A 26,347-nucleotide genomic window follows, 5' to 3' on the forward strand; every position below is an offset into this window, starting at 1 on the left:
TGTTTGTTAGCCATCTGTATGTCTTCTTTGGAGAAATGTCTGTTTAGTTCTTTGGCCCATTTTTTCATTGGGTCGCTTATTTTTCTGGAATTGAGCTGCAGGAGTTGCTTATATATTTTTGAGATTAATTCTTTGTCAGTTGCCTCATTTGCTATTATTTTCTCCCATTCTGAAGGCTGTCTTTTCACCTTGCTTATAGTTTCCTTTGTTCTGCAAAAGATTTTAAGTTTAATTAGGTCCCATTTGTTTATTTTTGCTTTTATTTCCATTACTCTGGGAGGTGGGTCATAGAGGATCCTGCTATGATTACATCAGAGTGTTTTGCCTATGTTTTCCTCTAGGAGTTTTATAGTTTCTGGTCTTACATTTAGATCTTTAATCCATTTTGAGTTTATTTTTGTGTATGGTGTTAGAGAGCATTCTAGTTTCATTCTTTTACAAGTGGTTGACAGTTTTCCCAGCACCACTTAATAAAGAGATTATCTTTTCTCCGTAGTATATTCTTGCCTCCTCTGTCAAAGATAAGATGTCCATAGGTGCATGGTTTTTCTATTTTGTTCCATTGATCTATGTTTCTGTCTTTGTGCCAGTATACATGATTCTTTTTTCATTTAACAATACAATATATACTGTGGCAATCAAACCATGTCAATACATAGAGTTTCTCATTCAGTTTATTTTTATTTTTGTATACATAAATTTAAATTTAGTTGCTCACTCGTATCCGACTCTTTGAGACCCCATGGACTATAGCTGACCAGGCACCTCTGTCCACAGGATTTTCCAGGCAAGAGTACTGGAGTGGATTGCATTTCCTTCTCCAGAGGATCTTCCCAACCCAGGGATTGAACCCGAGTTTCCCACATTGTAGGCAGAGGCTTTACCATCTGAGCCACCAGGGAAGTATATACATATCAGTTCAGTTCAGTTGCTCAGTCCGACTCTTTGCGACCCCATGGACTGCAGCACACCAGGCCTCCTTGTCCATCATCAACTCCTGGAGTTCACTCAAACTCATGTCCATTGAGTCAGTGATGCCATCCAACCATCTCATCCTCTGTTCATCCCCTTCTCCTCCTGTCCCCAATCCCTCCCAGCATCAGAGTCTTTTCCAGTGAGTCAGTTCTTCGCATCAGGTGGCCAGAGTATTGGAGTTTCAGCTTCGACATCAGTCCTTCCAATGAACACCCTGGACTGATTTCCTTTAGGATGGACTGGTTGGATCTCCTTGCAGTCCAAGGGACTCTCAAGAGTCTTCTCCAACACCACAGTTCAAAAGCATCAATTCTTAGGCGCTCAGCTGTCTTTATAGTCCAACTCTCACATCCATATATGACTACTGGAAAAACCATAGCCTTGACTAGATGGATCTTTGTTGGCAAAGTAATGTCTCTGCTTTTTAACATGCTGTCTAGGTTGGTCATCAGAGAAGGCAACGGCAACCCACTCCAGTACTCTTGCCAGGAAAATCCCATGGACGGAGGAGCCTGGTAGGCTGCGGTCCATGGGGTCACTAAGAGTCAGGATACGACTGAGCGACTTCACTTTCTTTTTTCACTTTCATGCACTGGAGAGAAAGCAATGGTAACCCATTCTAGCGCTCTTGTCTGGAGAATCCCAGGGATGGCAGAGCCTGGTGGGCCTCACAGAGTTGGACACAACTGAAGGGACTTAGCAGCAGCTAGGTTGGTCATAATTTTTCTTCCAAGGAGTAAACCTCTTTTAATTTCATGGCTGCAATCATGATCTGCAGTGATTTAGAGCCCCCCAAAATAAAGTCTGCCACTGTTTCCAATGTTTCTCCATCTATTTGCCACGAAGTGATGGGACCAGATGCCATGATCTTAGTTTTCTGAATGTTGAGCTTTAACCAACTTTTTCCACTCTCCTCTTTCACTTTCAAGAGGAGCCTCAACTAAGAGGCTCTTTAGTTCCTCTTCACTTTCTGCCATAAGGGTCATGTCAATGGCAACCCACTCCAGTACTCTTGCCTGGAAAATCCCATGGACGGAGGAGCCTGATAGGCTGCAGTCTGTGGGGTCCCTAAGAATCGGACACGACTGAAGCGACTTAGCAGCAGAATCTGCATATCTGAGTTGTTGATATTTCTCCCAGCAATCTTGATTCCAGCTTGTGCTTCATCCAGCCCAGCTTGTGCTTCATCCAGCCCAGTGTTTCTCATGATGTACTCTGCATGAGTTAAGTAATCAGGGTGACAATATACAGCCTTGACGTACTCCTTTCCCAATTCGGAACCAGTCTGTTGTTCTATGTCCAGTTCTAACTGTTGCTTCCTGACTTGCATATAGGTTTCTCAAGAGGAAGGTCAGGTGGTCTGGTATTCCCATCTCTTGAAGAATTTTTCATAGTTTATTTGATCCACACAGTCAAAGGCTTTGGCATAGTCAATAAAGCAGAAATAGATGTTTTTCTGGAACTCTCTTGCTTTTTCCATGATCCAGTGGATGTTGGCAATTTGATCTCTGGTTCCTCTGCATTTTCTAAAACCAGCCTGAACATCAGGGAGTTCACAGTTCACGTATTGCTGAAGCCTGACTTGGAGAATTTTGAGCATTACTTTACTAGCATGTGAGATGAATGCAATTGTGTGGTAATTTGAGCATTCTTTCGCATTGCCTTTCTTTGGGATTGGAATGAAAATTGACCTTTTCCAGTCCTGTGGCCACTGCTGAGTTTTCCAAATTTGCTGGCATATTGAGTGCAGCTCTTTCACAGCATCATCTTTCAGGATTTGAAATAGCTCAACTGGAATTCCGTCACCTCCACTACCTTTGTTTGTAGTGATGCTTCCTAAGGCCCACTTGACTTCACATTCTAAGATGTCTGGCTCTAGGTTGAGTGATCACACCATCGTGATTATCTGGGTTGTGAAGATCTATTTTGAACAGTTCTTCTGTGTATTCTTGCCACCTCTTCTTAATATCTTCTGCTCTGTTAGGTCCATACCATTTCTGTCCTTTATTGAGCCCATCTTTGCATGAATTGTTCCCTTGGTATCTCTAATTTTCTTGAAGAGATCTCTAGTCTTTCCCACTCTATTTTCCTCTATTTCTTTGCACCAATCACTGAGGAAGGCTTTCTTATCTCTCCTTGCTATCCTTTAGAACTCTGCATTCAAATGGGTATATCTTTCCTTTTCTCCTTTGTTTTTGGCTTCTCTTCTTTTTACAGCTATTTGTAAGGCCTCCTCAGACAGCCATTTTGCTTTTTTGCATTTCTTTTTCTTGGAGATGATCTTGCTCGCTGTCTCCTGTACAATGTCACGAATCTCTGTCCATAGTTCATCAGGCACTCTATCTATCATATCTAGACCCTTAAATCTATTTCTCACTTCCACTGTATAATCATTAGGGATTTGATTTAGATCATACCTGAATGGTTTAGTGGTTTTCCCTATTTTCTTCAATTTAAGTCTGAATTTGGCAATAAGGAGTTCATGATCTTGAGCCACAGTCAGCTCCCAGTCTTGTTTTTGCTGACTGTATAGAGCTTCTCCATCTTTGGCTGCAAAAAATATAATCAATCTGATTTTGGTGTTGACCATCTGGTGATGTCCATATGTAGAGTCTTCCCTTGTGTTGTTGGAAGAGGGTGTTTGCTATGACCTGTGCATTCTCTTGGCAGAACTCTATTAGCCTTTGTCTGGCTTCACTCTGTACCCCAAGGCCAAATTTGCCTGTTACCCAGGTGTTTCTTGACTTCCTACTTTTGCATTCCAGTCCCCTATAATGAAAAGGACATCTTTTTTGGGTGTTAGTTCTAGAAGGTCTTGTAGGTCTTCATAGAACCATTCAACTTCAGCTTCTTCAGCATGACTGGTCTGGGCATAGACTTGGATTACTGTGATATTGAATGGTTTGTCTTGGAAACAGAGATATTCTGTCGTTTTTGAGATTGCATCCAAGTACTACATTTCTGACTCTTTTGTTGACTATGATGGCTACTCCATTTCTTCTAAGGGATTCTTGCCCACAGTAGTAGATATAATGGTCATCTGAGTTAAATTCACCCATTCCAGTGCATTTTAGTTCATTGATATCTAAAATGTTGACGTTCACTCTTGTCATCTCCTGTTTGACCACTTCCAATTTGACATTCCAGGTTCCTATGCAATATTGCTCTTTACAGCATTGGACTTTGCTTCCATCACCAGTCACATCCACAACTGGGAGTTGTTTTTGCTTTGGCTCCATCTCTTCATTCTTTCTGGAGTTATTTCTCCACTATACATACATACATACATACATATATACATACATATATATATTTTTTTTGGGGGGGGGTGGGGTGGGTATATAGGCTTAGTTGCCCTGCAGCATGGCATATGGAATCTTCCTGGACCAGGGATCGAACCCATGTCTCCTGCATTGACAGGCAGATTCTTTACCACTGAACCACCAGGGAGGCCCTCTCATTCATTTTAAATCTATATCATATTCTGTTTGGACATGCCATAAAATATTTAAGGAGTACCATATTAAGATGGACATTTAACTTATTTCCAAACTTGTGCTAGTTTTATTATCTTGTTACCTGAAATTCTCTGGGCAAATTTGATTGATTCTTCAATTGGATCTGAGTTCACAATTTTATCTATAATGCCCAGCTTAAGTGCTTCATTTGCTGAAATATGCCTTCCTAAAAGAAAACAAAATAAAACAGAAAAATGTGAGATTAAAGCAAAAGCACCATTCTTTCTAGTTGGAAGTTCACTTTTCCTATATATAAACATCTATTACAAAATAATAAGCACTACACTGATTGTTATAGTGGAAAATTACTGCAGAGATAATCAGAAAACTTGGATTCAGGTTCCAATTCTACATATACTATTTGTGCGAGCTATACTAGAACCATAATTTCTTTGTTGGTAATTGACAATAATTATGCTTACCTGAGTAATTATGAGTATTAAGTGAAAATAAAACATTTTCCTTATATTCTTTAAATCTCCATAGAAGCACTTTATAAATTATAAATCTCTATATAATATATAAGAGGACTGAGTCTTTATAATAATACAGTTAAAAAATAATAAAGGTAGTAAGAAAAGAGCAGTTGTAGTACTACCTGTTCTTATACTAACATATACCAAGCATTGCCACTGATTATGAAGAGTCCTCAAACATAAATATAGTTGGATTGACAGTGGGAAAGCATTATTAAGTTGATATTATATAAGATATAATCAAAATGTCACAGAAAAATAGGATGGACCTTTGTGTTTTTTGGCTACCCAGCATCTCAACTCCTTCCTTAGTTTGTGAAATTGCTAATGTGTGAGCTTTGGAACCAAAAAGGAAGGTAAAAAGGAAGTAGAGATGATCAGACAATTGTTTCTTCAGACCTGGCACCAGGATGTGGCCCATAATCCCAAACGGGACAAATGGAGGGCTTAATTGATGGTTTTCAGCTGAAGTAGACAACAGCTCAAATCTCATTTTGCAGGTGGTGACACCGAGTGTCTGGCGGTGGTGATGGTGGTGCCAGGAGCACCTACTGTCCAGAGGTGGCACTGGCAGCCTCTGGTGTAATAACAGATTGGAAGCTCTAGGGGCTTACAGAAGTTTCATGAGGGTTAGCATCACTCTCAAGTTCTTCAGCAGGTATAAATGTGTAATTTGATCTGCATACTCTGAAGTAGGAGGTTAAGGAATATAAGCATTCCTCAGCACAAGGGCAGAAGGGGAGACAGTGACACACAGCTCGCTTGCTAGCATCATCTGGGCTTCTGAAGTGTTTGTGCATGCTAACTTGCTCCAGTTGTATCCAACTCTTTACGACCCCATGGATTGTAGGCTGTAGGCCAGGTTCTTCTGTCCATGGGATTCTCCAGGCAAGAATACTGGAGTGGGTTGCCATGTTCTTCTCCAGAGGATCTTCCCAACCCAGGAATCGAACCTGCATCTCTTGTGTCTCCTGCATTGGCAGGTGGGTTCTTTACCACTAGCGCCATCTTGGGCTTCTGAAGAGCAAGCACCAAATCAGTCTTGCAGGCACAACTCCTCCACAGTCTTTGCTGGTCTTCCAGAGTGTTGGTGGATGCCATCTCCAAAGCAAAACCTTCATTCCTGGTTCTTATTAGTGCTTCAGGGAGCTACCAACGGGTTTTCTTGATCAGATAGACAATTCAATGATTTTTGGCAGGGGTCACTCTGTAACAGCCATATTTGGGCAGTCTGCTGGAAATGCCTCTGAAGGCAGGCCTCCGGATCTCCTCCTGGGGTGAGGAGGACAGGGAGGAGTGGGTAAGTGGCTTCAAGGGTGAAGTCTCTCAGGTATAAAACCACTTAAGTGAGGGATGAGTGAATCAGACTTCCCACATTAAGGGACCCAAAGGGACACAGAATGGAATATGAAAATGCGGCTATTAAAAGGATCTTTGGGGCAACTGAACAGTGGAGACAAGAGATGCCCACAGGATGGACTGAAAATTCCTTCAGCTGTAATGATTTCTTCTGACCTGGATTTCACAAAAGTTGGGAGTACTGCTACTGTTTGTATGGAGTCAATGAGATTTCAGGTACTTTTATTCTGTTTCAAGGATCTGAAGAGACAGCTCTGTATATCCAACCCAAATGCTCATGCTGAGATTTGAACTTGTTCTTTCTTATGCTGCTCTGAGTGTAGACAATAACCACTGTTCGATCTAATGAGAGCCAAGCCTTGATCTACTACAAAGAGACAGGGGCAACTTGAAGTTGAGACTTCTCCAAGCCAGGTAATCTCATTTTTTTTTTTTTCCAATTTCCTTTGTGGCTTCTTTTCCAACCTTCAGAAAAAAAATTTCTACACAGAACCCTTGCCAGAGGCCATTTTAAAGTCCCCCTAAAATTATAGAGACTACTTAAAAACATAGGATGATTCTAATGTTAGCATTCTTCTCACTCATTGTGACCTTTTCTGTGCAAATCAAAATCCATCATATTCTTACTGCTTTTACCTCTTCTCTTCATCATGTTAAAAATAGTGATATTTCTACAAGCAGCAGTGATTTGAAAAAAGTGAATCCTAGATCACTTTTTTGCTTTTTGTCAAAGAAGCCAGGTTCCTTCCTATTTCCTTCAAGATATCCTTGCCTTTCAGGCTTAATACTGAAAGCAGGAATACACAATTCCTCAGTATTCCTCCAAATGCTTTAATTTCTATCAACATAAACCTTAGAATTCACAGACTCATTTCACACTGTTATGAATTCCCACCATATTTTATGCTTCTCTGCTTCCTTTCTATTTTGCCCTTTGCAGAATGAACCCTCTCGTGTGCTTTGAATTTCTGTAGTATGTTGGGTTGACTGAAAGCATTCTCTTGTGAATTCTGCATTAGGGACTTAGAACAGTTCACATTCTCAGAACTGCAGTTACCCTACCATTGTAAATTAAAGCAATTTCTAATCTATTTTATTGAAGACAAGAAATTTAGTTTTCCTAACTCCCCTTTCAAGCTCTACAGAATTTATAACACCTCCTTATTTAAAGGCAAAAAAAGCCATCTTAGACTTTAGTCTATATTATATATTAGTAACTGTATAAATTATACATTAGATTGCCGGGAGAAATATCAATCACCTCAGATATACAGATGACACCACCCTTATGGCAGAAAGTGAAGAAAAACTAAAAAGCCTCTTGATGAAAGTGAATGAGGAGAGTGAACCTCAGTGTTCAGAAAACTAAGATCATGGCATCTGGTCCCATCATTTCATGGGAAATAGATGGGGAAACAGTGGAAACAGTGTCAGACTTTATTTTGGGGGGCTCCAAAATCACTGCAGATGGTGACTGCAGCCATGAAATTAAATTACTCCTTGGAAGGAAAGTTATGACCAACCTAGATAGCATATTCAAAAGCAGAGACATTACTTTGACAACAAAGGTCCATCTAGTCAAGGCTATGGTTTTTCCAGTGGTCATGTATTGATGTGAGAGTTGGACTGTGAAGAAAGCTGATTGCCGAAGAATTGATGCTTTTGAACTGTGGTGTTGGAGAAGACTCTTGAGAGTCCCTTGGACTGCAAGGAGATCCAACCAGTCCATTCTGAAGGAGATCAGTCCTGGGTGTTCTTTGGAAGGAATGATGCTAAAGCTGAAACTCCAGTACTTTGGCCACTTCATGTGAAGAGTTGACTCATTGGAAAAGACTCTGATGCTGGGAGGGGTTGGGGGCAGGAGGAGAAAAGAATGATAGAGCATGAGATGGCTGGATGGCATCACTGACTCGATGGACATGAGTTTGATTGAACTCCGGGAGTTGGTGACGGACAGGGAGGCCTGGCGTGCTCTGATTCATGGGGTTGCAAAGAGTCGGACATGACTGAGCGACTGAACTGAACTGAACTGAATGATATGTTAGTAATAATATAGACTCTCGTTATTTTCTAATTTGGACCATGTGTGCACAGTTCTATATTGTGGTTTCTGTGTCAAAGCACAAGTGTTTTGATTAGCAGTTCTCAAAATTTTTAGTCTTGAGACCCCTTTGTACTCTTAAAAATTATGGAATACTATAAAGAGCCTTTGTATATGTGGGTTATTTCTATCAATATTTACTATATTAAAATTATAACTGAGAACTTTAAAAATGTGCCTTTATTAAATCACTTTAAAATAATCATGATAGACCTATTACATATAAACATAATTTTATGTACATAATCCTACTTTAAGAATTTAGTGAGAAGAGTGTCATTGCTTTACATTTTTAAAATTTTTTAATTTCTGGCTTAATAGAAGATAGCTGGGTTTTCATTTCTGCTTCTTCATTCAATCTGTTTTGATACCACATGGCATAAAATCAGTTCAGTTCAGTTCAGTCGCTCAGTCGTGTCCAACTCTTTGCAACACCATGAATCGCAGCACGCCAGGCCTCCCTGTCCATCACCAACTCCCGGAGTTCACTCAGACTCACGTCCATGGAGTCCGTGATGCCATCCAGGCATCTCATCCTCGGTCGTCCCCTTCTCCTCCTGCCCCCAATCCCTCCCAGCATCAGAGTCTTTTCCAATGAGTCAACTCTTCTCATGAGGTGGCCAAAGTACTGGAGCTTCAGCTTTAGCATCATTCCTTCCAAAGAAATCCCAGGGCTGATCTCCTTCAGAATGGACTGGTTGGATCTCCTTGCAGTCCAAGGGACTCTCAAGAGTCTTCTCCAACACCACAGTTCAAAAGCATCAATTCTTCGGCGCTCAGCCTTCTTCACAGTCCAACTCTCACATCCATACATGACCACAGGAAAAACCATAGCCTTGACTAGACGGACCTTAGTCGGCAAAGTAATGTCTCTGCTTTTGAATATACTACCTAGGTTGGTCATAACTTTTCTTCCAAGGAGTAAGCGTCTTTTAATTTCATGGCTGCAGTCACCATCTGCAGTGATTTTGGAGCCCCCAAAAATAAAGTCTGACACTGTTTCCACTGTTTCCCCATCTATTTCCCATGAAGTGATGGGACCAGATGCCATGATCTTCGTTTTCTGAATGTTGAGCTTTAAGCCAACTTTTTCGCTCTCCTCTTTCACTTTCAACAAGAGGCTTTTTAGCTCCTCTTCACTTTCTGCCATAAGGGTGGTGTCATCTGCATATCTGAGGTGATTGATATTTCTCCCGGCAATCTTGATTCCAGCTTCTGTTTCTTCCAGCCCAGCATTTCTCATGATGTACTCTGCATAGAAGTTAAATAAGCAGGGTGACAATATACAGCCTTGACGTACTCCTTTTCCTATTTGGAACCAGTCTGCTGTTCCATGTCCAGTTCTAACTATTGCTTCCTGACTTGCATACAGATTTCTCAAGAGGCAGGTTAGGTGGTCTGGTATTCCCATCTCTTGAAGAATTTTCCATAGTTTATTGTTATCCACACAGTCAAAGGCTTTGGCATAGTTAATGAAGCAGAAATAGATGTTTTTCTGGAACTCTCTTGCTTTTTCCATGATCCAGTGGATGTTGGCAATTTGATCTCTGGTTCCTCTGCCTTTTCTAAAACCAGCTTGAACATCAGGGAGTTCACGGTTCACATATTGCTGAAGCCTGGCTTGGAGAATTTTGAGCATTACCTTACTAGCATGTGAGATGAATGCAATTGTGCGGTAGCTTGAGCATTCTTTGGCATTGCCTTTCTTTGGGATTGGAATGAAAATTGACCTTTTCCAGTCCAGTGGCCACTGCTGAGTTTTCCAAACTTGCTGGCATATTGAGTGCAGCACTTTCACAGCATCATCTTTCAGGATTTGAAACAGCTCAACTGGAATGCCATCACCTCCACTAGCTTTGTTCGTAGTGATGCTTTCTAAGGCCCACTTGACTTTACATTCCAAGATGTCTGGCTCTAGATTAGTGATCACATTATCATGATTATCTGGGTCATGAAGATCTTTTTTGTACAGTTCTTCCGTGTTTTCTTGCCACCTCTTCTTAATATCTTCTGCTTCTGTTAGGTCCAGACCATTTCTGTCCTTTATCGAGCCCATCTTTGCATGAAATGTTCCCTTGGTATCTCTAATTTTCTTGAAGAGATCTCTAGTCTTTCCCATTCTGTTCTTTTCCTCTATTTCTTCGCATTGATCGCTGGGCTTTCTTGTCTCTTCTTGCTATTCTTTGGAACTCTGCATTCAGATGCTTATATCTTTCCTTTTCTTCTTTGCTTTTCACCTCTCTTCTTTTCACAGCTATTTGTAAGGCCTCCCCAGACAGCCATTTTGCTTTTTTGCATTTCTTTTCCATGGGGATGGTCTTGATGCCTGTCTCCTGTACAATGTCACGAACCTCATTCCATAGTTCATCAGGCACTCTATCGATCAGATCTAGACCCTTAAATCTATTTCTCACTTCCACTGTATAATCATAAGGGATTTGATCTAGGTCATACCTGAATGGTCTAGCGGTTTTCCCTACTTTCTTCAATTTAAGTCTGAATTTGGTAATAAGGAGTTCATGATCTGAGCCACAGTCAGCTCCTGGTCTTGTTTTTGTTGACTGTATAGAGCTTCTCCATCTTTGGCTGCAAAGAATATAATCAATCTGATTTCGGTGTTGACCATTTGGTGATGTCCATGTGTAGAGTCTTCTCTTGTGTTGTTGGAAGAGGGTGTTTGCTATGACCAGTGCATTTTCTTGTTAAAACTCTATTAGTCTTTGCCCTGCTTCATTCCGCATTCCAAGGCCAAATTTGCCTGTTAACTCCAGGTGTTTCTTGACTTCCTACTTTTGCATTCCAGTCCCCTATAATGAAAAGGACATCTTTTTTGGGTGTTAGTTCTAAAAGGTCTTGTAGGTCTTCATAAAACCATTCAACTTCAGCTTCTTCAGCATTACTGGTTGGGGCATAGACTTGGATAACTGTGATATTGAATGGTTTGCCTTGGAGATGAACAGAGATCATTCCGTCGTTTTTGAGATTGCATCCAAGTACTGCATTTCAGACTCTTTTGTTGACCATGATGGCTACTCCATTTCTTCTGAGGGATTCCTACCTGCAGTAGTAGATGTAATGGTCCTCTGATTTAAATTCACCCATTCCAGTCCATTTTAGTTCGCTGATTCCTAGAATATCGTCGTTCACCCTTGCCATCTCTTGTTTGACCATTTTCAATTTGCCTTGATTCATGGACCTGACATTCCAGGTTCCTATGCAATATTGCTCTTTACAGCATCGGATCTTGCTTCTATCACCAGTCACATGCACAGCTGGGTATTGTTTTTGCTTTGGCTCCATCCCTTTATTCTTTCTAGAGTTATGTCTCCACTTCTCCAGTAGCATATTGGGCACCTAATGACCTGGGGAGTTCCTCTTTTGGTATTCTATCATTTTGCCTTTTCCTACTGTTCATGGGGAGTTACCCTGCGTCCGAGGTCAGGGGTGGTGGCTGAGAGGAGCTACCCTGCGTCCGAGGTCAGTGGCGGCCGGGAGGAGACATCCCACGTCCGAGGTCATGGGCAGCCAGAAGAAGCCACCTCACGCCCGAGGCCAGGGGCGGTGACCTTGAGGAGCTACCCGGAGCCCGAGGCCAGGGGTGGCAGCTGGGAGGATCCACCTTCGCCCGAGGCCAGGGCCAGTAGCCGGGAGGAGCAACCTGAGGAGTGGTAGCTGCGAAGGCACAGGAGGGCATAGAGGAGCTATCCCACGTTGAAGGTCAGGAACAGTGGCATTAAGGAGATACCCCTCGTCCAAGGTAAGGAACAGCAGCTGTGCTTTGCTGGAGCAGCCGTGAAGAGATACCCCACACCAAGGTAAGAGAAACCCAAGTAAGATGGTAAGTGTTGCAAGAGGGCATCAGAGGGCAGACACACTGAAACCATACTCACAGAAAACTAGTCAATCTAATCACACTGGGACCACAGCCTTGTCTAACTCAATGAAACCAAGCCATGCCTGCGGGGCAACCCAAGATGGGCGGGTCATGGTAGAGAGGCCTGACAGAATGTGGTCCACTGGAGAAGGGAATGGCAAGCCACTTCCATATTCTTGCCTTGAGAACCCCATGAACAGTAGGAAAAGGCAAAATGATGGCATAAAATAACCTCTTATTATTACAAAAACAGTTCTGACTTCAAGGACTGCCTCCCCTCCAGCCCCCTGTATCCCCACACAATGATCTTAGGTACACCTAGGAGTCTGTGGGTCACACTTTAACAACTCCTGATTTGGACCACATTTAAAGACCATGTAGCATCTTATATGTGAATCCATACATTTAGAATTTATTTGTGGCTGGTGTGATTTTAGCTACTTTGAGAGTAACCTTTTGTTGTATTTTGTTTTTATCCTTTGGAAGCTTGCAGGATTCTATTTCCTGAAAGTTTAAAATCTTTATCAAAACACAAGGCATTGACATTTCATCAGATTTTCCAGGAAAATGGTGTGCCTGCTAAAATACAATCTCTGATTCTTTTATGTATCTGAAGAGTTTCTTCCCTTTTTCCCTTTGATTATTGCTTCTCCCATTTTTGCTTGTGCTCTGGAAGTGTTTATTATTCGTCGCAGAGACCTCTATTAGAGACCTTCCATGTCTGCTGCCTTCATTTACATTTCATGTATCTTTTAAAAAAATTCTTCTGAATTCTATAATTGGGTCGCTATCCTCCATGTTGCTGATTCAGCAGTCTGTTCTATTGCATCCTTTTTTTAATGCTTCAAAAAGTATTTTGGCGAACATATTGACTTTAAACAGGTTTTTTATTTAATAAATAATATATTTTCTTTTCTAACTCAGAATATTGTGAGTTTGCTAACCTTTTTCTTTAAACTGTTTCAACAGACTCACATTTATGTTTCATTTTTCTAATGTCATAGAATATTTTCATAGATTTTAGGTTGAGTGTTAAAGGTTTTGTCTGTTAGTTTGTCTTAGTCATGAAATAATGTTTGCTCATATGTATTACTGGTGACTGGGAGCCCTGGGTACTAAAACTTGCCCTTAACATCTTGTTTGAATACAGAGAAAACCCACCTGGACCTAACTAAATCTGAAAGGCTGGCAAGATAAAGATGTCACTTGCAATTTCTTCCCCAGTACCCTGGGTGCGCTTCAGTGAACAAGAGAGATGGGACCTAGAAAACAACAGCAGAAGGAAGGGCAAGGCACTTGTAGTTCTCCACATCTGAATGGATGGAAAACATCAAGGATGAACTGCAATGTGCCCAAGCACATCTGTTGTGGTTACTGCTAAAGATTCAGTTTTTTTCAGATGGCATTTTAGGGAAATTGTGGAGAAGCGGCAGTTGTTGTAATTGATCCACTTTTCCAGAATTACCTCTCTCATGGTTTTCAGAACAGAGTGAAGTGAGTGAAGTCGCTCAGTCGTGTCCGACTCTTTGCAATTCCATGGACTGTAGCCTACCAGGCTCCTCTGTCCATGGGATTTTCCAGGCAATAGTACTGGAGTGGATTGCCATTTCCTTCTCCAGGAGATCTTCCCGACCCAGGGATTGAACCCGGGTCTCCTGTGTTGTAGAAAGACGCTTTACCGTCTGAGCCACCAGGGAAGTCCATTAGCTATTTACTCATTAATTTAATCTAAATTTATTTACATATTAATTTCCTACAGGGCAGTGCCTACAAAGCTGGTGTTTTTCCCCATTAACATCAGTACGGAATCTTCAACTTCCAGTAACAACTTTTTTTTTAAGCATCCTTTCTCAGGAAAAATGTTTTCCAGAAGCAAGGCATCAGGAATCTAAAATAGGTCAGCAAACTGTGCTCCTTCTAGAGGCTCGGAGAGAGAAACCATTTCCTTGGCTTTTCTAGTCTCTGAAGGCTGCCCACATTTATTCTTCTTTTCCTCCATCTTCAAAGCCAATTTGTACCATCTTCTTTCCTCTCTGACCTCTCTCCTTCCATTTCTGACAACCCTTGAGATAAGCTGGGCCCACCTAGAAAATCCAGAATAATCTCACATCTTAAGACTTTTAATTTAATCACACTTGCAAGGTCCCTTTTGAATGTAAGGTAATATATTCACAAGTTCTAGGGATTAGGATGTGGACATCTTGGAGAGGGGCATTGTTATGCCTACCACAGTTACTATTTATAAAATATCTCCTAGGTGACAGATACTCTACCAGAAGCATGTCATGTAATTTCATTATTCCTTAGAACAACTATGTGGTTGTTTTACTGATGAAAAAACAAAGACCAAGATGAGTTCAGACAATCTTGCTTCTAAATTCCAGGCCAGTCTATCCAGCTGTCTACTTGACAACTCCACTTGGAGGTCAAACTTCACATGTCCAAAACTAAGCTCTTGCAATTCTTTCTACAACCTGTTCTACAAGCAGAAATCCCCATCTTGGTAATGGCACCATCCTTCCAGCTGCTCAGGCCATTTAAATCATTCTTCTCTCCCCTTTCTCTCACCTCTACATTTGATATGTCACAAAATCCTGGTTGGCTCAAAATATATCCAGAATTTGACCGTGTCTCACCATTTACATTGTTACCACTCAGGCCTACATTTCCATCATGGCTCCCTTGGATTATTAAAGCACCCTTCTAACCAGTCTTCCTATTTCTGCCCTAACCTCCTGTCAGTATATTTTCAATAGCCAGAGTGATTTTGTAAAACACATAAGTGACAGCATGTTACTCTTCTGCTCAAAATACTCCAACGCTTTTCTACCCCATTCGGCAGAAAAGTCAAAGTTCTCTCTATAATCTTCAAGGCCCTATAGGATGTGACTTCACCCGCAACTACTCTTTCCCTTACTCACCTCACTCTAGCTTCATTGACCTTCTTGCTGTTCTTTGAAATTTCCAAGTAAGCCTTACCTCAGGGCTTGGTATTTGCTATTTTCTCCATGTGAAATATCTTCCACTAGATATTGGCGAAACAAGCTTCTTCCATCCCTCAGGTCTTCACTCACATTCATTTTGTAGGAAAGCCTTTCCTAGCTATCCTGCCTATAAAATTTTACCCACCCTCAGCCTATCATTTCACATTTCCCTTTTCTGCTTTATGTTTTCTCCTCAGCACTTGTCTCCATCTAATTGACCAGATATACTACTTACATAATAGGTAGCCATGGCATTCAGTAAGAGTACACAGCATGGTAGCTGGTCACCAAAGTGACCTGCCATGTGTTTGACCTCTGGGTATTTAAGCTCCCCTCACAAGCTGAATAGGAAAGACTCGTATAATCAATAGGATAATTCAGAAAAGATGGCATGGAACTCCAAAGCTAGGTCATAGAAGACACTGCAGTCTTTGCCTTGCTTCCTCTTGGACCAGTTACTCTAGAGGAAGCCAGCTTCCATGTTGTGAGGAGACAGAGGAAACTCTAGGGAGAGGCCCACGTGGAAAGAAAATGAAGCCTTCTGCCACAGTCAACAGGAACCAGCCATCCATAGGGCTCAGCCATCCCAGAAATAGATCTTCCAGCCCCATTCAACTTTTCAGATGACTGTGGCCCCAGTCAGTGTCTCGGCTACAATCTCAAGAGAACCCTTGAGCTAGAACTCAACTAAGCTGTTCCAAAATTACTGACCCACAGAAACAAGGGGAGAAAGAACACTGCCAATCAATCAAATCAGGACTCCAGTGAATGTAAGAGGCATCTTGAGTTCAAAGATGTGGATACCACTGTGCATTTTTGAACAGGTGAAATATAATAATGATAATTATTCTTATTATTGCTATTTTCTATATGTAATCTCTAGAAGGGCAGGAGTTTTGGTAAGTCTGATTTGCTGCTATAGGTCCACTGCCTGCAACAGGGCCCAGCACATGAGAAAAAAATTAAACAGCTATTGCATGAGTAAATAAAACTGAATTTGTACAAAGCACACATGTTCATATGTAGCACAGCTGGGATTCAAGCTCAGGTCTTTAATTCTAAAGCTTGTGCTCTTTTTATTGCCTGTTCCTTGGGATACAGTCTGTTACCAAGATGTTCATCTTATTTTTACTCAATCCTCCTCTTTTACTAGAAAGTCAGATGTAGGAATAATAATATATAGCTAACATGTATTACCATGTCTAGGACTGTTCTAAGCACACTGTATTCATTAATGCATCTGATCTTCATCATTTCACCATATGGTAGGCACCGCTGTTATATACATTTATGAGGAAACTAAGGCACAGAGAGGTAAAGTGATTGACCCAAGGTCTCACATTATTTCTGTTTGGAATAAACACTGATGCATGCACTATCTTCCAACCTTACTTCAGCTGGAAATATCTTTTATGTCTTTTAATATTTGGTAAATGCAGGGTCTCTAAGGGCTTCTTTGGTGGCTCAGCAGGTAAAGAATCTGCCTGCATTGCAGGAGACCCTGGTTCAATTCCTGGGTCGGGAAGATCCGCTGGAGAAGGGATAGGCTACCCACTCCAATATTCTTGGGCTTCCCTTGTGGCTCAGCTGGTAAAGAATCTGCCTGCAATGCAGGAGACCCTGGTTCAATTCCTGGGTTGGGATGATCCACTGGAGAAGGGATAGGCTACCCACCCGAAGATTCCTGGACTTCCCTGGTGGTTCAGCTGGTACAGAATCTACCTGCAATGTGGGAGAAATGTTTTCTAGTGTTGCATTGTTCACATTCTCTACTGAAAGATTACAACTTTTATTTGAAGCTAATATCTTCACACCTGGGAAATGAAAAATTCAGTCATTTCCAAACTAAAACTTGAAATCTTTCCTTGGAAATTCTAGTTTTAATTCTTGTTGTATATTACGATTTCTAAGTAAGATCTGAATATAATGCACCCTATGCAAAAGCAGTGTCTATGAGTAGACTCTTAAATGTGATTAGGGCTTTGTATATACTTTCATCTAAAAGGTACACATATTTGCTCTTCATGGTAACTTTTGAGAAGCTCTCAGGAAAGATATTCTTTCCATTTTACAGATGAGAAAACTGACATCAAAGAAGTTCAAGTATCCTCTTAACATTACATGGGTAGAAGACTATCAAGCCAGAATGTTTCTAAATCTTTGTCTTTTTCCTCACATTGATCCAGGCTGCCATTGGCAGAGTTAGTACTCACCTGAGATAATCAAGTCAAGTGCAGCAGGCACTCCAACAAGTCTGGGGAGAAGCTGGGTTCCTCTTGCACCAGGAAGGATTCCTAGTGTGACTTCTGGGAAGCCAACTTGAGCCTATCAAAGATTGAAGGCATAAAGGTCGTTAGAATGAGATGATACATTCAGAGTCAAGGCAAGCATTCCCTTGGGTTTCTCACACCCTCAAAAACATTGTTGCCCAGAATTCAGTGAAGGTTTCTACAGAGGAAATCAGTGTATACCCGCTCCTTTAACTAACAGCATAAACAGAACTGTGCCATCACTAAGCCTTCATGTTGAAACACATCCCTAGCTCCTTATACATTTTTTTCTCTGACTCTATTATGACCTGTCTCAGCCAACCCAAATAATAATCACCAGAAACAGCTCTATGGAGCCCTGAAAGAGCCAAGCAGCCAAGAAATTACAAAGACAATCCAAAAATTGGGAGAGAATATTTTCTAATCCCATGTCTGGACTATATAAAGAACTTTTAAAACTCAATAATAAAAACATAAATGATCCAATTAAAATGAGCAAAGCATCTGAACAGACATTTTTCCAAAAAGATATGAATGGCTAACAAGCATATGAAAAGATGTGCAATATCATTAGCCATCAGGGAAATACAAATCAAAACTACAAGATACCACTTCATAACCACTAGGATGGCTGGCATAAAAAAAAAAAGACAGACAATAACAAGTTTTAGAGAGGATGTAGAGAATATAAAACTCTCATACATTGCTTGTGGGAATGTAAAATGCCACAGTCACTTTGGAAAACAATTTGGCAGTTTCTCAAAGATTAACCATAGAGTTTCCATATAGCTATATAAGATCATGGTATCTGATCTCATCACTTCAAGGCTAATAGATAGGGAAAAAGTGGAAACAGTGGTAGATATTATTCTCTTAGGCTCCAAAATAACTGCAGATGGTGACTTCAGCCATGAAATTAAAAGACACTTGCTCCTTGGAAGAAAAGCTATGACAAACCTAGATTGTGTATTAAAAAGCAGAGACATCACTTTGCCTACAAAGATTCAACTAGTCAAAGATGTGGTTTTTTCAGTAGTCATGTACAGATGTGAGAGTTGGACCATAAAGAAGGATGAGCTCTGAAGAACTAATGCTTTCAAATTGTGGTGCGAGAAGACTCTTGAGAGTCTCTTGGACAGCAAGGAAATCAAACCAGTCAATCCTAAAGAAAATCAACCCTAAATATTCATTAGAAGGACTGATGCTGAAGTTGAGGCTTCAATACTTTGGCCAACTGATATGAAGAGCCAATTTATTGGAAAAGACCCTGATACTGGGAAAGATTGAGGGCAGGAGGAGAAGTGGGTGACAGAGGATGAAAAGGCTGGATGACATCACCGATTCAATGGACATGAGTTTGAGCAAACTCTGGGAGATAGTAAAGGACAGAGAAGCCTGGCGTGCTGCAATCCACGGGGTCACAAAGAGTCAGATACGACTTAGCAACTGAACAACAACAACCTAGATATTCCACTCCTATATACATAACCAAAAGAAGTGAAATCATAATGGATAAAGAAAATATGGTATATCCATAAAAAGAAATATTCAGTCATCAGAAGGAATGAAATACTAATGACATGCTACAATGAAAAAAATAATGCTGAATGGAAAGAAACAGACACAATATATTATATGGTTCCATTTTCATGAAATGTCTAGAATAGGCAAATCCATATAGACAGAAAATAGATTAGTGGTTGCTAGGACTTGGGGAGAGGGAAATGGTGGGTTACTCCTAAATGGTGTGAAGTTTCTTTGGGGGGCAATGAAATATTCTAAAGTCAGTTGTGGTAAACACTGCATAACTCTGTGAATATACTAATATACTATTGTACTGTACATTTTAAATGAGTGAATTATATGGTATATGAATTATATCTAAGTAAAGCTATTAAAGAAAGGAAGACAGGAAAGAAGAAAGGTAGGAAGAAAGAAAGTCAGGCAGGAATCTCAATTCAGATGAGAGGGTGAGCTTGAGACCTTAATCACATGACTTCCCTAGTCTTAAAAGTGGCCAAAGCTCTGTTAATCATTTCCCAGGTATAAGGATGGGAAGAGGAGGGTACTTAAATACAGACCACCATTTACCCAAGTTGTGATGCCAACAGCTCCAATATACCTGGAATGTTTGAGTCTCTCTCACATGAGACTTTCCTAGCTGTTAATCACCATTTTCCCCACCACTGGTCATCCCCATTCCCTGACTTATTATTACTTGTAACTTAGATCTGCATTCAATGTTCAGAAGGTCATGATATAAGGAACACAGAAAAAGGAACACAAGATATGTGTCTTTATTTATGTGTGTGTGCATGCTAAGTTACTTCAGTCATATCTCTTTTTGACCCCATGGACTATAGCCTGCCAGGCTCCTCTGTCCATGAGATTCTCTAGGCAAGAATACTGCAGTGGGTTGCCATCCCCTCCTCCAAGTGATCTTCCTGACCTAGGGATCAAACCTGAGACTCCTGAAGCTCTTGCATTGCAGGCAGATTCTTTTACCTCTGAGCCACCAGGGAAGTCATCTTTATTTATAAGTTTCATTAAAAAAAAAATAAAATGAAGGGAAAAGGTTAAATAAATTATGATGAATCTATTAATATAAGAGGGGAATCATATAACCATTTAAAATGATGTTTTTAAAAAATATTTCCAATAAGATTAACAGTAAATTTCTCATCAGAAACTATGGAGGCCAGAAGGTAGTGGGATGACATGTCTGAAGTACTGAAAGAAAAATACTGTCAACTAATAATTCTACTTCCAACAAAATTAGTCTTTAAAAATGAAAGCAAATTAAGACATTTTTCAGATAAATAGAAACTGAATTTGTTGCTAGCAGATCTGCCATACAAGAAATCCTTCAGCATAAAATGAAAAGACACTAGATGGTAACTTAAATCCACATGAAAGAATAAAGAATACTGTTAAAGGGTAATTATATAGGTAAATATAAAAGACAGCATTAATGTAAGTAATTTTTTGCTTGTAACTCCTTTTTTTTCTTATCTGATCTAAAAGACCATTACATTAAGCAATAATAATATATTTATGCCTATGGGCATGCAATGTATAATGATATAATTTGTGACAATAACAATATAAAGCAAGTGTGTAACAGAACTGTAAGGGAGCAAATTTTTTGCATACTATTGAACCTAAGTTGGTATGAATCTGAACTAGTTTATTGCAAATTAAGATGTTAATTATAATCCCTAGGGCAACCACCACTAAGAAAATAACTAAAAAATATACAGTAAAAGAAACGATAAAAGAATTTATCCATTTATCCATTACCAGAACTTATCCATTTAATATAAAGAAAAGTATTAATGGAGAAATTGAAGAATTAAAAGAAATATAAGATGTAGAAAACAAACAGGAAAGTGGCCAAAGTCCTTCCTCATCCGTAATTATGTTAAATGTAAATAAATGGTAGACACTGGGAGAATGGATAAAAAATATATAATAATAATTTAACTATGGTATTAGTAGAAAATAGAATACAATAAAATTCCATAGTTTTTTTTTTAAAGAAAGGTTGCAAAGAAAAATAAATGTAAGAAAAAATGTTACACAGGAAAAGGATCAGAATGAAAAAAGATAAAATGTTAATAGCAGTTATTTCTGAACTGTGAGTTTATGGTGACTTTAATATAAAGATGACTTTATTGTATTTTATAGTCTATTACAATGATGAATATTACCTTTATTATCAGAAAATATATCACATAAAAATATTACTATTGTAAGGCAGGCATCACAAACTTCAATCTATATGTCTAATAACCTAAATTAAATCTATTTTCAGAAATAAATGGATTTACTAGTTGTGTGCTGTTCTCAATAAGAACTTGTCTTCTTCAGTTCAGTTCAGTTCTTTCACTCAGGCGTGTCTGACTCTTTGCGACCCCATGAATCGTAGCACACCAGGCCTCCCTCTCCATCACCAACTCCCGGAGTTCACTCAAGACTCACGTCCACCGAGTCAGTGATGCTATCCAGCCATCTCATCCTCTGTCATCCCCTTCTCCTCCTGCCCCCAATCCCTCCCAGCATCAGAGTCTTTTCCAATGAGTCAACTCTTCGCATGAGGTGGCCAAAGTACTGGAGCTTCAGCTTCAGCATCATTCCTTCCAAAGAAATCCCAGAGCTGATCTCCTTCAGGATGGACTGGTTGGATCTCCTTGCAGTCCAAGGTACTCTCAAGAGTCTTCTCCAACACCACAGTTCAAAAGCATAAATTCTTCGGCCCTCAGCCTTCTTCACAGTCCAACTCTCACATCCATACATGACCACAGGAAAACCTATAGCCTTGACTAGACAGACCCTTGTTGTCAAAGAAATGTCTCTGCTTTTGAATATAATATCTAGGTTGGTCATAACTTTCCTTCCAAGGAGTAAGCATCTTTTAATTTCATGGCTGCAATCACCATCTGCAGTGATTTTGGAGCCCCCCAAAATAAAGTCTGACACTGTTTCCACTGTTTCTCCATCTATTTCCCATGAAGTGATGGGACCGGATGCCATGATCTTCGTTTTCTGAATGTTGAGCTTTAAGCCAACTTTTTCACTCTCCTCTTTCACTTTCATCAAGAGGCTTTTGAGTTCCTCTTCACTTTCTGCCATAAGAGTGGTGTCATCTGCATATCTGAGGTGATTGATATTTCTCCTGGCAATCTTGACTCCAGCTTGTGTTTCTTCCAGCCCAGCGTTTCTCATGATGTACTCTGCATAGAAGTTAAATAAGCAGAGTGACAATATACAGCCTTGACATACTCCTTTTCCTATTTGGAACCAGTCTGTTGTTCCATGTCCAGTTCTAACTGTTGCTTCCTGACCTGCATACAGATTTCTGAAGAGGCAGGTCAGGTGGTCTGGTATTCCCATCTCTTTCAGAATTTTCCACAGTTTATTGTGATCCACACAGTCAAAGGCTTTGGCATAGTCAATAAAGCAGAAATAGATGTTTTCCTGGAACTCTCTTGCTTTTTCCAGCAGATGTTGGCAATTTGATCTCTGGTTCCTCTGCCTTTTCTAAAACCAGCTTGAACATCAGGGAGTTCACGGTTCACATATTGCTGAAGCCTGGCTTGGAGAATTTTGAGCATTACTTTACTAGCATGTGAGATGAGTGCAATTGTGCGGTAGCTTGAGCATTCTTTGGCATTGCCTTTCTTTGGGATTGGAATGATAACTGAACTTTTCCAGTCCTGTGGCCACTGCTGAGTTTTCCAAACTTGCTGGCATATTGAGTGCAGCACTTTCACAGCATCATCTTCCAGGATCTGAAACAGCTCAACTGGAATTCCATCACCTCCACTAGCTTTGTTAGTAGTGATGCTTTCTAAGGCCCACTTGACTTTACATTCCAAGATGTCTGGCTCTAGATGAGTGATCACACCATCATGATTATCTGGGTCGTGAAGATATTTTTTGTACAGTTCTTCTGTGTATTTTTGCCACCTCTTCTTAACATCTTCTGCTTTTGTTAGGTCCATACCATTTCTGTCCTTTATCGAGCCCATCTTTGCATGAAATGTTCCCTTGGTATCTCTAATTTCTTGAAGAGATCTCTAGTCTTTCCCATTCTGTTCTTTTCCTCTATTTCTTCGCATTGATCGCTGGGCTTTCTTGTCTCTTCTTGCTATTCTTTGGAACTCTGCATTCAGATGCTTATATCTTTCCTTTTCTTCTTTGCTTTTCGCCTCTCTTCTTTTCACAGCTATTTGTAAGGCCTCACCAGGCAGCCATTTTGCTTTTTTGCATTTCTTTTCCATGGGGATGGTCTTGATCCCTGTCTCCTGTACAATGTCACGAACTTCATTCCATAGTTCATCAGGCACTCTATCTATCAGATCTAGACCCTTAAATCTATTTCTCACTTCCACTCTATAATCATAAGGGATTTGATTTAGGTCATACCTGAATGGTCTAGCAGTTTTCCCTACTTTCTTCAATTTAAGTCTGAATTTGGTAATAAGGAGTTCATAATCTGAGCCACAGTCAGCTTGTTTTTGTTGACTGTATAAAGCTTCTCCATCTTTGGCAAAGAATATAATCAATCTGATTTTGGTGTTTACCATCTGGTGATATCCTTAAGTACTAATAATTATGAGACCACAAAACTGAAATGTTTGAGATAGGAAATGAAAATTTAAATAAACATGCATACTCAGAAGTTATGTCCAAATATTTAATACTTCATACTGTACAAGCATGGCTTAGTGAAATTTGATGTGGGCAATAGCACTGTACAGGAGTTCCCCTTTATCCAGTGGTTCACAGGGAGGGCCAGTGGTTAGAGAAGGGTCAGTTACAGGCTCAGAGTAGCAGCTATTCATCAACTAGATTGGACATAATTCAACATTTCAACAACCAGTACCACTATACTGGTATATAACAGCTGAACACTAGTGCTAGAAATATCTGAGAGTTATCAACCAGTAAGCTAACCATTTACAGTGATCACCTCTGATCCTTATGACAACATTTAATCCTGGCTTTAAAAAAAAGCTTCCTACATAAATTCCTGTATGGATCCCCTCTCTTACCTCTGCATGGGCAATTCTATAGTGACAGCCCAGGGCCAGCTCCAGTCCCCCTCCTAAAGCCACCTTTTGGATAGCTGCCACCACAGGCTTCTTGTTTCTCTGTATTTCATCTACTATATCTCCCAGTTGTATGTCAAAGCTCTTACGAACTTTGAATTCTCCAATATCAGCACCTAAGAACACAGAGAAAAGGAAAAAAGAGAGTTGAGGAAGGCTTTGCTATTTAACAATAGACTATCAGATAGCACTTAAGGAATCTCAGATCTCTTTGGATCCCCGAAACACTTTATTCTTCGGCTGCAGATGCAGTAAAGCAACAAGTAGCCTGAAAAATGTAGAATGATATGACAGTCATCAAATATTTATCAGAAGTCCTGTAATCTAAAATCTGTTTTTCCATATGATAGTAATAACTCTACCTTCAGAAAAATCTGAAAGTTCAGAGAAAGGAAGCAAAGATTCAGCAATTGAGTTAGCCCCTCCTCATTTTTGGCATGATATTGCTCACCAACTCTTTTCACAGCCATTTAGACCTGTATCTTTTTTAAGGGCATCAGTTATTACAATATAAAACCTCGTAAAATGCAGACATATTTGTGAGTTATATGTTGATCAACCAGCTTAGAATTACGTTTTTCTGATAGACTCTTTTGCAATCAATGAAAGTAACATTTACTGGTTTTCTTAGTTACAAAAATAATACTCATTATAAAGCGACTTCCCCCATGATTCAACAGGTAAAAATTCTGCCTGCAATGCAGGAGACACAGGAGATGCAGGTTGGATCCCTGGATCAGGAAGATCCCTTGGAGAAGGTAATGGCAACCCACTCTGGTATTCTTGCCTGGGAAATCCCATGGACAGAAGGAGCCTAGCTGGCTACAGTCCATGGAGTTGCAAAGAATCGGACCACAACTGAGCAACTGTCAGGAAATGTTTAACAGGAGGATTCCTACGTGCTGTTTGTCATAAGTCCTCTGTTCCTTATCAAAATGGAATGGCACGCTGCTCCCAGGAACTGAGGTCATTATGTGAGACAGGCTTGAATCTCCTTTAGTAAACATTCTCTTTATGACAAAACTGCTTAGTCTCCATCCCCTTTCTTGAGATATGGGTTGTCTCCTGACCTTGTGACCATTATTAATCCCTTGTTGCCTTGGTAATGGTTGCTGTACGTTTGGTTTTCTGATCTTTATCATTGTCAAAAGAAATGTCTTGTACAACAGCCTATATATACCCACAGAAAGATCATTAAAGCACCTTTGCTCCATCAGAGCTTCGGTCCCCGTGTCTTTCTTTCTTTCTTTCTTTCTCTCTCTCTCTCTGGCTAATTCTTTGGAGCGTAGAAATCTGTAGTGCTCACTCTCCTGCCCGGGCTTCTAAGATCCTCTCGAGAAGGCGCCCTGTGCCTTCACCTCCTCGAGAGGGTGCCTAGTGCCTTCGTGAGCAATGCAAGCCCTGTGTCAAGGGCTTTACTGGTTCTCTGCATAAACCAGGTAATATCAGCCTCTTTCTCTCTTTCACTTTCTTATCGTCAACTCTGGACCACCAGGTTCCGGTCCATTAAAGGACCCCAACAAGTGGTGTCCAGAACAAGGACTCTGGTATACGTGGCATTTCGGATGGAGTGACTCCAGGCTTATTGAGGTCGGTAAGTACTAAGACATGGGTAAAATGGCTGGAAAGCCCCATCATTTCTCTACTTTATTTCACCATTTGTTTAAAGTTCAGGGACTTATGTTTTCACGCCAATGAATAGAGGCTTGCCTTCAAACAGTAGTCGAACATAATCCCTGGTTCCCTGATGAAGGCAGTTTTGATTTAGAAATTTGGCAATGGGTCAAAGAAAATGTTGAATGAGCCACCAAGCAGGGGAAAGAATATTCCAATTGATTTATGGCCCCTATGGGCTCTCATTAAAGCTGTAATTCTGCCATTTCAAGGTAAATTCTAGCCCTCACGATATTCGACAACAGACAGAACACTTATTGCTTGAATATGAATTAGATGATGAAACTTTACAAAAGGCCCAATTAGAACAACACAAAATATTTCAAAATTTTCCTACTAGCCCTGCCCCGGCTGCTCCAAATGCTCATCCTCTGCCAGCAAGCATGAATCCAGAAGTCTCTACTTTGTTAGAACCTCTCCTAATAATGACTCTCCTAAGACGTCTTTTGACACCCAAACTGGCAATGCTCTTCTGGACAATAATGATAAATCCTTGGCACAG

The 26,347-nt window shown here is 40.3% G+C and overlaps 1 protein-coding gene across 1 annotated transcript in view; it reads right to left on the bottom strand.

The window, feature by feature from the left end:
• Positions 1 to 26,347, bottom strand: part of EHHADH (enoyl-CoA hydratase and 3-hydroxyacyl CoA dehydrogenase) — a 77,039-nt gene that overhangs the window by 21,582 nt on the left and 29,110 nt on the right. Inside the window, exons 3-5 of the mRNA XM_040252432.1 lie at positions 24,115 to 24,287; positions 17,501 to 17,612; positions 4,555 to 4,659 (exon numbers count right to left, since the gene is read on the bottom strand). Of these exons, the coding sequence (XP_040108366.1) occupies positions 4,555 to 4,659; positions 17,501 to 17,612; positions 24,115 to 24,287 (390 nt within the window). The remainder of the gene's footprint in view (positions 1 to 4,554; positions 4,660 to 17,500; positions 17,613 to 24,114; positions 24,288 to 26,347) is intronic.

This window comes from Oryx dammah, unplaced genomic scaffold (genome assembly GCF_014754425.2).
Source record: "Oryx dammah isolate SB20612 unplaced genomic scaffold, SCBI_Odam_1.1 HiC_scaffold_2, whole genome shotgun sequence".
NCBI lineage: Eukaryota > Metazoa > Chordata > Mammalia > Artiodactyla > Bovidae > Oryx > Oryx dammah.